Raw genomic sequence first — 12,875 nt, forward strand, 5'->3', positions numbered from 1 at the left:
ATTGCCTCCTCCCCACCACCCCATCATTGTCCTTTCCCCACCACCCCCATCATTGCCCATTACACCACCTCCATCATTTCCTCCTCCCCACCACCCCCATTATTGCCCATTATACCGCCTCCATCATTTCCTTCTCCCCACCACCCCCATTATTGCCCATTCACCACCTCCATCATTTCCTCCCCCACCACCATCATTGCTTCCTCCCCACCACCCATATTATAAGCCAATTATTGCCTTCTGCCCCATCATTGCCCTGTCAACCCAATCATTGCCTTCTGTCCCATTACCCCCATCATTGCCCTCTCCTCCTCCTACACACACACCATACCATTCACCTCTCTGCATACACACACCTCACCTCTGCATACGGTATTCTGAAGCCGCACCATTGCCGGCAGCTTCCTGTCTCGCACAGCCGCGGCGCTGAATGATGATGTCATTCAGCCGCTGCTGTGTGAGACAGGAAGCACAGCAAGGAAGCAGGATGGATCCATTCCCTGCCGTTCCGCTGCCATTTTCTTTTGCAGGCAGCGGGGCTGAAGGTATTGCTCCCTGCCTGCCGCACATGAGGGCAATCTGGCCAGGGGCCCCCCAGAGCCTCGGGGCTGGATAAACTGGCCAGATTGCCCTCATTATTAGCTGCCCTGCAGGGGCTCCCCGAAGCCTCCGGGCCCCGTTGCAGCCGTGCCGTTTGAACAGGCGGTATGTCCGCCCTTGGGTTTGGCCGTGGCTCAGTAATGGTGTGGGGAGGCATTTCTTTGGAGGTCCGGACAGCCCTCCATGTGCTTGCCAGAGGTACCCTGATTGCCATTAGCTACCGGGATGAGATCCTCTGACTCACTGCGATACCATATGTAGGTGCAGTGGGTTCCTTCTGATGCATGACAATGCTAGGCCTCATGTGGCTGAATGTGTCAATAGTTCTTTCATGATGAAGGCATTGATGCTATGGACTGGTTTACCCGTTCCCCAGACCTGAATCCAATCATCCAATCAAGCATCTTTGGGACATCATGTCTCGTTCTGTCAACCAACACCACGTTGCACCACAGACTGTCCAGGAGTTGACTGATGCTTTAATCCAGGTCTGGGATGAGATCCCTCAGGAGAACATCCACTGCCTCATCAGGAAGTCATACAGACACGTGAAGGCCATACACATTTCCACTGAAGTTGGATCAGCCTTTTAATTTGATTTTCTTCTTTGATTTTGAGTATAATTTAAAATCCATATCTCCATGGGATATTCATTTTGGTTTACATTGATAATTTTTATTGTTCTCAACACATTCCACTATGTAATGAATAAATATTTGCAACTGGAATATTTCATTCAGTGACATCTAGGATGTGGTATCTTAGTGTTCCCTTTATTTTTTGAGCAGTATATCTGTATGTATGCTATGTATATTTGTGTTCATAGGTGCCACTTACTGATCTATTATAACATTCACTTTTAATCTGTGATTAATATTTGGAAACTCCATAAAATCTAATTCCAGCTAATTGTTTTTGCTGCAGAAACAGATCTGTATCCAAAAACCTGGACAGACATGGAGAAAAGTGAATGTCAGGACGTAATACTTAAAGAGACATCACACGAATACGAAGAAGTCAAAGATAAATTCTTCCAAACAATATCGGAGAAAGATTATCAAATTATGGAGGTTATTGCCCACTATTTTATACTACACCTATATACAATGAGTCGAAGGCCAACTGAATTTGATTGATTTGCCTGGTTGCGCCAATGTCACTGGAATCCCGCACTTGTGCAGTGTGGCCCTTGGAGTCGTGCTTGTGCAGTGAGTAGTGATGAGCGAGTGTACTCGTTGCTCGGGTGGTCTCTGAGTATTTATGACTGCTCGGAGATTTAGTTTTCATCGCGGCAGCTGAATGATTTACAGCTATTAGCCAGCTTGATTACATGTGAGGATTCCCTAGCAACCAGGCAATCCCCACATGTAATCAAGCTGTCTAGCAGCCGTAAATCATCCACCTGCGGCAAGGAAAACTAAATCTCCAAGCACTAAAAAATACTCGGGGACCACCTGAGCGTGCTCGGGGAAAACCGGAGCAACGAGTATACTCACTTATCACTAGCAGTGAGTAGTGGGCAGCCACGTTTGCGCAGTGTGTAGCCGGACACATTTGCACAGCTCTGAGCGAGGAGCCGCACATACGTCATGATGCATGGGACACTGCGTAAGCACAGTTCCAAGCACCATACGTCGCAAGTGCGGGATTTCAGTAATGTCGGTGCGACCAGTGAAATCAATCAAATTGAGTGAGTGACGACGCCCATGACTGAACAGAAAATGAAGCAGACCCCTATACTAAATGAGCAGGTATGATCTAACTATTTAAAGTGCTTTTTGGACATGATTACAGCGCCATTTTCAATTGAAATAACATGTTAGTGATGCACACTCCATCACTAACAACACACTGGACACCGTTTAGATGTTTGAAATGGCGTGTCAGGTTCCCTTTAAAGGGACTCTGTCACCTGAATTTGGCGGGACTGGTTTTGGGTCATATGGGCGGAGTTTTTGGGTGTTTGATTCACCCTTTCCTTACCCGCTGGCTGCATGCTGGCTGCAATATTGGATTGAAGTTCATTCTCTGTCCTCCGTAGTACACGCCTGCGCAAAGCAATCTTGCCTTGTGCAGGCGTGTACTATGGAGGACAGAGAATGAACTTCAATCCAATATTGCAGCCAGCATGCAGCCAGCGGGTAAGGAAAGGGTGAATCAAACACCCAAAAACTCCGCCCATATGACCCAAAACCAGTCCCGCCAAATTCAGGTGACAGGTTCCCTTTAATAGGAGAAGCTAAAAACAAAAGAAACAGAAACCAACTTCCTTTTTTTTATCTTGTAGATCAAACGCATTCAGAATGTAAAACCCTGGCAGTGTTTCACCATTAAAAAGGGTAGTGTGAATAAAAAAAATCCTGGCCAGAAAAATATAAGGCACCTGTATCACGGCACACATTCTAATGCAATTGGTAACATTAACCGTGATGGATTCAACAGAGTCTACTGTGGTAAAAATGGTAAGTTACCAGGCAGTGGGTCTATGGCAAATGTACAACTCTTCTTTAGCATTCTGTCAGCACTACAGGTGCTGGAACATCCTTTATCTCACTTCCCAGCCCAAAGATTGTGTTGGTCATTGTCCAGTGGAATAACTGACCTGAAATGTGACTTGCCTTTCTGATCCATATGGAGCTGACAGAGAAAAGAGCAGAAAACAGAGAGACCATAAAGTCCTGCTCCCCATTTCCTGTAAAATGAGACCTGTTCCCATTTTTCTGAAATCCATCTCGTCTCAATGTCTCTTCTGCTAGAGCCAGATTACATTTGACAACAGACAATGAACAGTAAGTTGACCAGAAGGGAAACACCTAGTGGCCGACACTTTGGAGTAATAATTTATGAGTAAGACAATGTAATATTTAATTAAGTAATAGGCAGATTTGTTTTTTTTTCAACATATTATCTATCAAGTTAGATTAATCTGTCTGAAAGTACAGAAAGCATTTAATTCTCCAGTTTGAGACAGTGAGGCTATGTGCACATGTTGCGGATTTTGCTGCGGATCTGCAGCGTTTCTGCAGCTGCGGATCCACAGCAGTTTCCCATGAGTTTACAGTACAATGTAAACTTATGGGAAACCAAAAACGCTGTGCCCATGCTGCGGAAATGCTGCGGATTATTTTCAGCAGCATGTCAATTCTTTGTGCGGAATCCGCAGCGGTTTTCCATCTGCTCCAATAGAAAACTGCAGATGGAAAACCGCAGCAGAATCCGCAGTAGAAACCGCAATAAATCCGCAGTAAAAACCGCAGCGGTTTTTCACTGCGGAGTTTGCAAATCCGCTGCGGAAAATTCCGCAATGGAATCCGCAACGTGTGCACATAGCCTGAGGGGAATTATAAGCGAGGGCCATTATGTATCCCCACGTCTGTGGCTACCATGCAAAATAAAAGTAAGTGTGGACTGGGTCAAGTTATTTGACCAAGTCAGATTATGGAAACCGGGCTTGGGCTTCTATTTTTGGAGCGATCTGTAGGATGGTAGTGAGCCTGATCTCTCCCTCCAGTTCTTGTCTTGCAAGTGGCCCATGGCCTCAGGTTTTCTTTACCATAACAACTTCATAGAACACATACCCATATCAACTATTTATCACTATAAGGGCAGTCCCACAAGTCCAGATAATTCCGGTACCGGAAAAATCGGTACCGGAATTATCCGTGTCCGTGTGCCTGTGCGTTTCTGTGGCACATCAGTGTGGCACACGGGCGGCACACGTGTGCCGCCCGTGTGCCCACTGGGTACCACACGCACCGTGCAGGAGATAGCGCTAAAGTTTAGCGCTGTCCCCTGCATCTGGTGCTGAAGCCACCATTGATATCTTCTCTGTTTAAAATAAAGATCCATGTCCCCACCCCCCTCCCACCCCCTGTGCGCCCGCCCGCTGTTCTTAAAATACTCACCCGGCTCCGTCGCTGGCTGGCGCTGCTTCCTGTCCTGGCCGCACCTTCTACTGTATGAGCGGTCACGTGGGGCCGCTCCTTTACAGTAATGAATATGCGGCTCCACCCCTATGGGAGGTGGAGCCACATATTCATGACTGTAATCGGCGGCCCCACGTGACTGCTCATACAGGAGAAGGTGCGGCCAGGACAGGAAGCAACGCCAGCCAGCGAGGGAGCCGGGTGAGTATTTTAAGAACAGCGGGCGGGCGCACGAGGGGGGTGGGGACATGGATCTTTATTTTAAACACGAGAAACAAAAAAAAAAGGAATATTCATATCTTCTCTACAGCAAACGCTGCTGCAGAGAAGATTTCAATGGCGGCTTCAGCACCAGTGGGGGGGACAGCGCTTACTGTAGCGCTGTCTCCTGCACGGCACACGGACTGCACACGGACAACATCCGTGTGCGGTACGTGTTTTACACGGACCCATTGACTTTAATGTAATCCGTGCGCTCCCACGAACACTGACATGTCTCCGTGTTTGGCACACTGAGACACGGTCCGCAAAAAATCAATGACAGCTGCACAGATGCATTGATTTCAATGTGTCTACATGTGTCAGTAGCTCCAGTAAATGAGGAAACTGTCACCTCACGTACCGGAGCCACTGACGTGTGAAACCGGCCTAAGGGAAAAATTCCATATTATGGTATGGGTCATATCATGGACAAGAATAGGGTAATCGCAATTCATAAATAGAAAACCGCAGCAAAGAAACGATCAAACAACACCCATAAATTGCAAAAAATGAAAAAACTTTATTAAATATTTCCAGGATAAGAAGCATAGGAAAACAGGGTTCATGCCGTATTGCACATGTAGGAAACGCAAGGGTGCACATCCATAGGTGATAATATACACATATATTGAATGGGTATCACAGCTTAACAAGTATTGGCAATATGAATGCAACCATATAAGCAATTATGTTAACAATCCAACCCTATTATATGTAACCCCAGGTATACATTTTCATATAGTCAATCCATATCACATTCATGCTTTTCAATAGATGATTACCTGAGCAGGTTAGGGAGTCAACACACCCACCGAGTGCACCCGCCCCGACGCGCGTTTCGGCGCGATGGCCTTTTTCAAGGCTTTTTTTCACACCAAAACGCGCGTCAGGGCGGGTGCACTCGGTGGGTGTGTTGACTCCCTAACCTGCTCAGGTAATCATCTATTGAAAAGCATGAATGTGATATGGATTGACTATGTCAAAATGTATACCGGGGGGTTACATATAATAGGGTTGGATTGTTAACATAATTGCTTATATGGTCGTATTCACATTGCCAATACTTGTTAGGTTGTGATACCCATCTATATATATGAAGCATCGTGATTACTCGCTAATCCCGCCCCCTGCACAGTAGCTCCGCCCCCGACACATCACCACACATAATCCTGCCCCCCCCCCCACATTACCACACACAATCTCGCCCCCCAACCCATCACCACACTGTTGTGAATTCTGTTATCGAACTCCCTCCTGTGGTCATGAATGGTACTTCGGCGAGTTCTGTCCATGGACTCCCTCTGGTGGCTGTGAGTGGAGCTGCTGCTTCTGAGGTTCCTTCCACAGGTGACGTAGTTTATTCTTTGGCTGGCTGCTCTATTAAACTCCACTCAGATCGTTACTCCATGCCAGCTGTCAATGTTCTTGTACTGGTTCAGTTCGCTCTTGGATCTTTCTGGTGACCTGTCTACTCCAGCAGAAGCTAAGTCCCTGCTAGTTATTTGTTCATTGTTTCCTTGTCCAGCTTGCTATCATGATTTTGCCTTGCTAGCTGGAAGCTCTGGGATGCAGAGTGGCACCTCCGCACCGTGAGTCGGTGCGGAGGTCTTTTTGCACACTCTGCGTGGTCTTTTTGTAGTTTTTTGTGCTGACCGCAAAGATACCTTTCCTATCCTCAGTCTGTTTAGTAAGTCTGGCCTCCCTTTGCTGAAACCTGTTTCATTTCTGTGTTTGTGACTTTCATCTTAACTCACAGTCAATATATGTGGGGGGCTGCCTTTTCCTTTGGGGAATTTCTCTGAGGCAAGGTAGGCTTTATTTTCTATCTTTAGGGCTAGTTAGCTCTTAGGCTGTGAAGAGGCGTCTAGGCAGTGTTAGGTACGCTCCACGGCTATTTCTAGTTGTGTGATAGGATTAGGGGTTGCGGTCAGCAGAGCTCCCACTTCCCAGAGCTTGTCCTGTGTGAGTTTAACCATCAGGTCGTTCCGGGTGCTCCTAACCACCAGGTCCATAACACCACACACAATCTCACCCCCCAACACATCACCACACACAATCTCGCCCCCCAACCCATCACCACACACAATCTCGCCCCCCAACCCATCACCACACACAATCTCACCCCCCAACCCATCACCACACACAATCACGCCCCCCAACCCATCACCACACACAATCTCGCCCCCCAACCCATCACCACACACAATCACGCCCCAACACATCACCACACACAATCACGCCCCCCAACACATCACCACACACAATCTTGCCCCCCAACCCATCACCACACACAATCTCGCCCCCAACCCATCACCACACACAATCACGCCCCCCAACCCATCACCACACACAATCACGCCCCCCAACCCATCACCACACACAATCACGCCCCCCACCCCATCACCACACACAATCACGCCCCCCAACCCATCACCACACACAATCCCGCCCCCCCAACACATCACCACACACAATCTCGCCCCCCAACCCATTACCACACACAATCTCGCCCCCCCACCCCATCACCACCCATAATCCCGCCCCCCACCCCATCACCACCCATAACCCCGCGCCCCCACCCCTTCACCACCCTTAATCCCACCCCTTCACCACCCATAATCCTGCCCCCCACCCCTTCACCACCCTTAATTCCACCCCTTCACCACCCATAATCCCGCCCTCCACCCCATCACCACCCATAATACCGCCCCCCACCCCATCACCATCCATAATTTTGCCCCCCATCACCACCCATAATCCCGCTCTCCCACCCCTTCACCACCCGTAATCCCGCCCCCACCCCATCACCACCCGTAATCCCGCCCCCACCCCTTCATCACCGATAATCCCGCCCCCACCACCCCATTACCACCCATAATCCCGCCCCCCCACCCCTTCACCACCCGTAATATCACCCCCCACCCCTTCACCACCGATAATCCCGCCCCACCACTCCTTTACCACCCATAATCACGCCCCCCCACCCCTTCACCACCCGTAATCCCACCCCCCACCACTTCACCACCGATAATCCCGCCCCCACCACCCCTTTACCACCCATAATCCCGCCCCCCACCCCTTCACCATCCCATAATCCCGCCCCCCACCCCATCACCACCCATAATGACGCCCCCCCACCCCATCACCACCCATAATGCCGCCCCCCCACCCCATCACCACCCATAATCCCGCCCATCACCACCCATAATCCCATCCCCCACCACATCACCACACATAATCCCGACCACATTACCACACATAATCCTGCCCCCCCACCACATTACCACAGATAATCCCCCCCACCACATTACCACACATAATCCCACCCTTCACATAATCCCACCCCCCCACATTACCACACGAGGCTCCGTCCCCCACATTACCACATGAGGCTCCGTCCTCACACATTACCACACGGGGCTGCATCCCCACACATTACCACATGAGGCTTCGTCCTCACACATTACCACATGAGGATGCGTCCCCACACATTACCACACGAGACTCTGTCCCCACACATTACCACACATTACCACACGAGGCTGCGTCCCCACACATTACCACACGAGGCTGCGTCCTCACACATTATCACACGAGGCTGCGTCCCCACACATTACCACACGAGGCTCTGTCCCCACACATTACCATACGAGGCTCTGTCCCCACACATTACCACACGAGGCTCTGCCCCCCACACATTACCACACGAGGCTGTCCCCACACATTACCATACGAGGCTCCGCCCACACATTACCACACGAGGCTCCGTCCCCACACATTACCACATGAGGCTCTGCCCCCCCACATTACCACAAGCAGCACTTCCTTTCTATGTAATTCAACCACTTCAGCCAAGCCAAACAAAATGAGCCAAGAAAAATCACCAGGTCCATCTCACAGGCCGCAGGAAAATCCGCACAACGATGCAGTAGCTGATCGACAACAACAATATCGACAAAATCGTAGGATTGTTTATCAACAACAAACACCTGAGCAGATTGATAAGGACAGAGAGAGATATCACAAGGTTTATATTAGATAGCAATGAGCGTGCCGAGCGTTAGCTGGCTGGAAACAGCTAGTTCAATATATCTGTATATTATCACCTATGGATGTGCACCCTTGCGTTTCCTACATGTGCAATACGGCATGAACCCTGTTTTCCTATGCTTCTTATCCTGGAAATATTTAATAAAGTTTTTTCATTTTTTGTAATTTATGGGTGTTGTTTGATCGCTTCTTTGCTGCGGTTTTCAATTTCTTTTAAACTTGCAGTTTTAAGGTTTAGGTGTGTCAGTTTTGTGTTTTGGCTTCACATGCAGCAGAGCTTGAGGTGCTTCGGTTGTATGCCTGGTTGTGTGAAGCTAACTCAGGCCAGAGCCAGCGACATGGAAGTACACGGTAGTGCCCGCGAACCTTACGGGCTTGTCTCGGCTGCGATCCAGAGGTGAACAATTGCCTGCATGCAGTATTTGGACAATAAAGGACATTTACTTAACTTGCTTGGGTCACTGTCTAACTAAATTCACTGGCGGAAACGCTGCTGCTATACACCAGGGACACACTACCAGTCTGACAGCGCTTAAGAACTTAAAGCACCACTCCCATCAAAATGTTTATCTTCTTAATATATTGAACTCTTCATATTATATAGCACTGTGTTCTTACAATTGCTCATTTGCCCTTCTACCTAGCTAATTGTTCTTTTTTTCCATTAAGTCTGTGACATCACATGATTAACCCCTTAATCCCATTTGACATACTATCCCATCAAGGTGACCTGGGACTTAATTCCCAGGGACGGGATAGTACGTCATAGCGATCGGCCGCGCTCACGGGGGACTATTGCAGCGGACATCTGACACTATGTGCCTGGAGCGGTCACGGACCGCCCCCGGCACATTAACCCCCGGCACACTGCGATCATACATGATTGCAGCATTCCGGGGGCATTGGGAAGCATCGCGCAGGGAGGGGGCTCCCTTCGGGCTTTCCTGAGACCCTCGGTACAAGGCTATGTGCTCACCTTGTACTGAGCATCTCCTCCCTACAGGCCTCAAATCCAAAATGGCCAGGGGGCTGCATCCGGGTCCTGCAGGGAGGTGGCTTACCAGCGCCTGCTCAGAGCAAGCGCTGGTAAGCCTGCAGCCCTGCATGTCAGATCGCTGATCTGGCACAGTGCTCTGCAAAGTGTCAGATCAGCGATTTGACCTTATAACATGATGCCTTACCCCCCCCCCCCCCGGGGCAATGTTATAAAATTACAAAAAAAATATTTAGTTGTGTAAAAAAAAAATATATATACAGTATATATATTGTTCCCATAAATACATTTCTTTATTTAAATAAAAACTGTCCCACTAGTTATCCCCTTCAGTGAAGACCGTAAAAAAAAGAGGCAAAAACAACGCTTTATTATCATACCGCCAAACAAAAAGTGGAATAGCACGCGATCAAAAAAGGCGGATATATATAACCATGGCACCAGTGAAAACTTCATCTTGTCCTGCAAAAAACGAGCCGCCATACAGCGTCATCAGCGAAAAAATAAAAAAGTTATAGTCCTCAGAATAAAGCGATGCAAAAATAATCATTTTTTCTAGAAAATAGTTTTTATCGTATAAAAGCGCCAAAACATAAAAAAATGATATAAATGAGTCATTGCTGTAATCGTACTGACCCAAAGAAAAAAACTGCTTTATCCATTTTACCAAACGCGGAATGGTATAAACGCCCCCCCCAAAAGAAATTCATGAATAACTGGTTTTTGGTCATACTGCCTCACAAAAATCGGAATAAAAAGCGATAAAAAAAAATGTCACATGCCTGAAAATGTTACCAATAAAAACGTCAACTCGTCGCGCAAAAAAACAAGACCTCACATGACTCTGTGGACCAAAATATGGAAAAATTATAGCACACAAAATGTGGTAACGCCAAAAAATATATTTTTTGCAATAAAAAGCGTCTTTTAGTGTGTGTGACGGCTGCCAGTCATAAAAATCCGCTATAAAAGTAAATCAAACCCCCTTTCATCACCCCCTTAGTTAGGAAAAAATAAAATTAAAAAAATGTATTTATTTCCATTTTCCCATTAGAGCTAAGGTTAGGGCTAGGGTTAGGGTTAGGGCTATGGTTAGGGCTAGGGTTATAGTTAGGGTTGGGGCTAAGGTTAGGGTTGGGGCTAGGGTTTGGATTACATTTACAGTTGGGATTAGAGTTAGGGGTGTGTCAGGGTTAGGGGTGTGGTTAGGGTTATGGTTGGGATTAGGGTTAGGGGTGTGTTGGAGTTGAGGCTAGGGGTGTAGTTGGGATTAGGGTTAGGGGTGTGTTTGGTTTAGGGTTTCAGTTAGAATTGGGAGTTTCCACTCACTGTTTAGACACATCAGGGCTCTCCAAACGCGGCATTGCGTCCGATCTCAATTCCAGCCAATTCTGCGTTGAAAAAGTAAAACAGTGCTCCTTCCCTTCCGAGCTCTCCCGTGCGCCCAAACAGGGGTTTACCCCAACATATGGGGTACCAGCGTACTCAGGACAAGAACTTCTGGGGTCCAAATTCTGTTGTTACCCTTGGGAAAATAAAAATTTGGGGGGCTAAAAAAACATTTTTGTAGGAAAAAAATGATTTTTTATTTTCACAGCTCTGCGTTATTAACTGTAGTGAAACACTAGGGGGTTCAAAGTTCTCACAACACATCTAGATAAGTTCCTTGGGGGGGGGTCCAAACATGGGGTATCGGCGTACTCAGGACAAATTGCACAACATCTTTTGGGGTCCAATTTCTCCTGTTACCCTTGGGAAAATACAAAACTAGGGGCAACAAAATCATTTTTGTGGAAAAAAACAAAACAATTTTTATTTTCACGGCTAAGCGTCATAAACTGTAGTGAAACACTTGGGGATTCAAAGCTCTCACAACATATCTAGATAAGATACTTAAGGGGTCTACTTTCCAAAATGGTGTCACTTGTGGGGGGTTTCAATGTTTAGGCACATCAGGGGCTCTCCAATGCAACATGGCGTCCCATCTCAATTCCAGCCAATTTTGCATTGAAAAGTCAAACGGCGCTCCTTCCCTTCCAAGCTCTGCCATGCGCCCAAACAGTGGTTTACCCCCACATATGGGGTATCCGCGTACTCAGGACAAATTGCACAACAACGTTTGGGGTACAATTTCTTCTGGTACACTTGGGAAAATAAAAAATTGGGGGCGAAAAGTTCATTTTTGTGAAAAAATATATTTTATTTTTACGGCTCTACATTATAAACTTCTGTGAAGCACTTGGTGAGTCAAAGTGCTCACCACACATCTAGATAAGTTCCTTAGGGGATCTACTTTCCAAAATGGTGTCACTTGTGGGGGGTTTCAATGTTTAGGCACATTAGTGGCTCTCCAAACGCAACATGGCGTTATATCTCTATTCCATCCAATTTTGCATTGAAAAGTCAAATGGCGCTCCTTCCCTTCCGAGCTCTGCCATGCGCCAAAACAGTGGTTTACCCCCACATATAGGGTATCGGGGTACTCAGGACAAATTGTACAACAACTTTTGGGGTCCATTTTCTCCTGTTACCCTTGGTAAAATAAAACAAATTGGAGCTGAAGTAAATTTTTTGTGAAAAAAAAAATTAAATGTTCATTTTTTTTTTTAAACATTCCAAAAATTCCTGTGACGCACCAGAAGGCTTAATAAACTTCTTGAAGGTGGTTTTGAGCACCTTGAGGGGTGCAGTTTTTAGAATGGTGTCACACTTGGTTATTTTCTATAATATAGACCACTCAAAATGACTTCAAATGTGGTGTGGTCCATAAAAAAAATGGTGTTGTAAAAATGAGAAATTGCTGGTCAACTTTTAACCCTTATAACTCCCTAACCAAAAAAAAAATTGTTTTCAAAATTGTGCTGATGTAAAGTAGACATGTGGGAAATGTTACTTGTTAAGTATTTTGTGTGACATATCTCTGTGATTTAAGGGCATAAAAATTCAAAGTTGGAAAATTGCCAAATTTTCAAAATTTTCGCCAAATTTCAGTTTTTGTCACAAATAAACGCAGGTAATATCAAAGAAATTTTACCACTATCATG

General features: G+C 46.8%; 1 protein-coding gene across 1 annotated transcript in view; it reads left to right on the top strand.

The window, feature by feature from the left end:
* The window catches only part of LOC138644485 (protein mono-ADP-ribosyltransferase PARP15-like), a 124,456-nt gene that overhangs the window by 104,889 nt on the left and 6,692 nt on the right, over positions 1–12,875 (top strand). The window contains exons 11-12 of the mRNA XM_069732906.1: positions 1,525–1,670; positions 2,888–3,062. Coding sequence (XP_069589007.1) covers positions 1,525–1,670; positions 2,888–3,062 — 321 coding nt within the window. The remainder of the gene's footprint in view (positions 1–1,524; positions 1,671–2,887; positions 3,063–12,875) is intronic.

Source organism: Ranitomeya imitator, chromosome 7 (genome assembly GCF_032444005.1).
Source record: "Ranitomeya imitator isolate aRanImi1 chromosome 7, aRanImi1.pri, whole genome shotgun sequence".
Classification (NCBI taxonomy): Eukaryota; Metazoa; Chordata; class Amphibia; order Anura; family Dendrobatidae; genus Ranitomeya; species Ranitomeya imitator.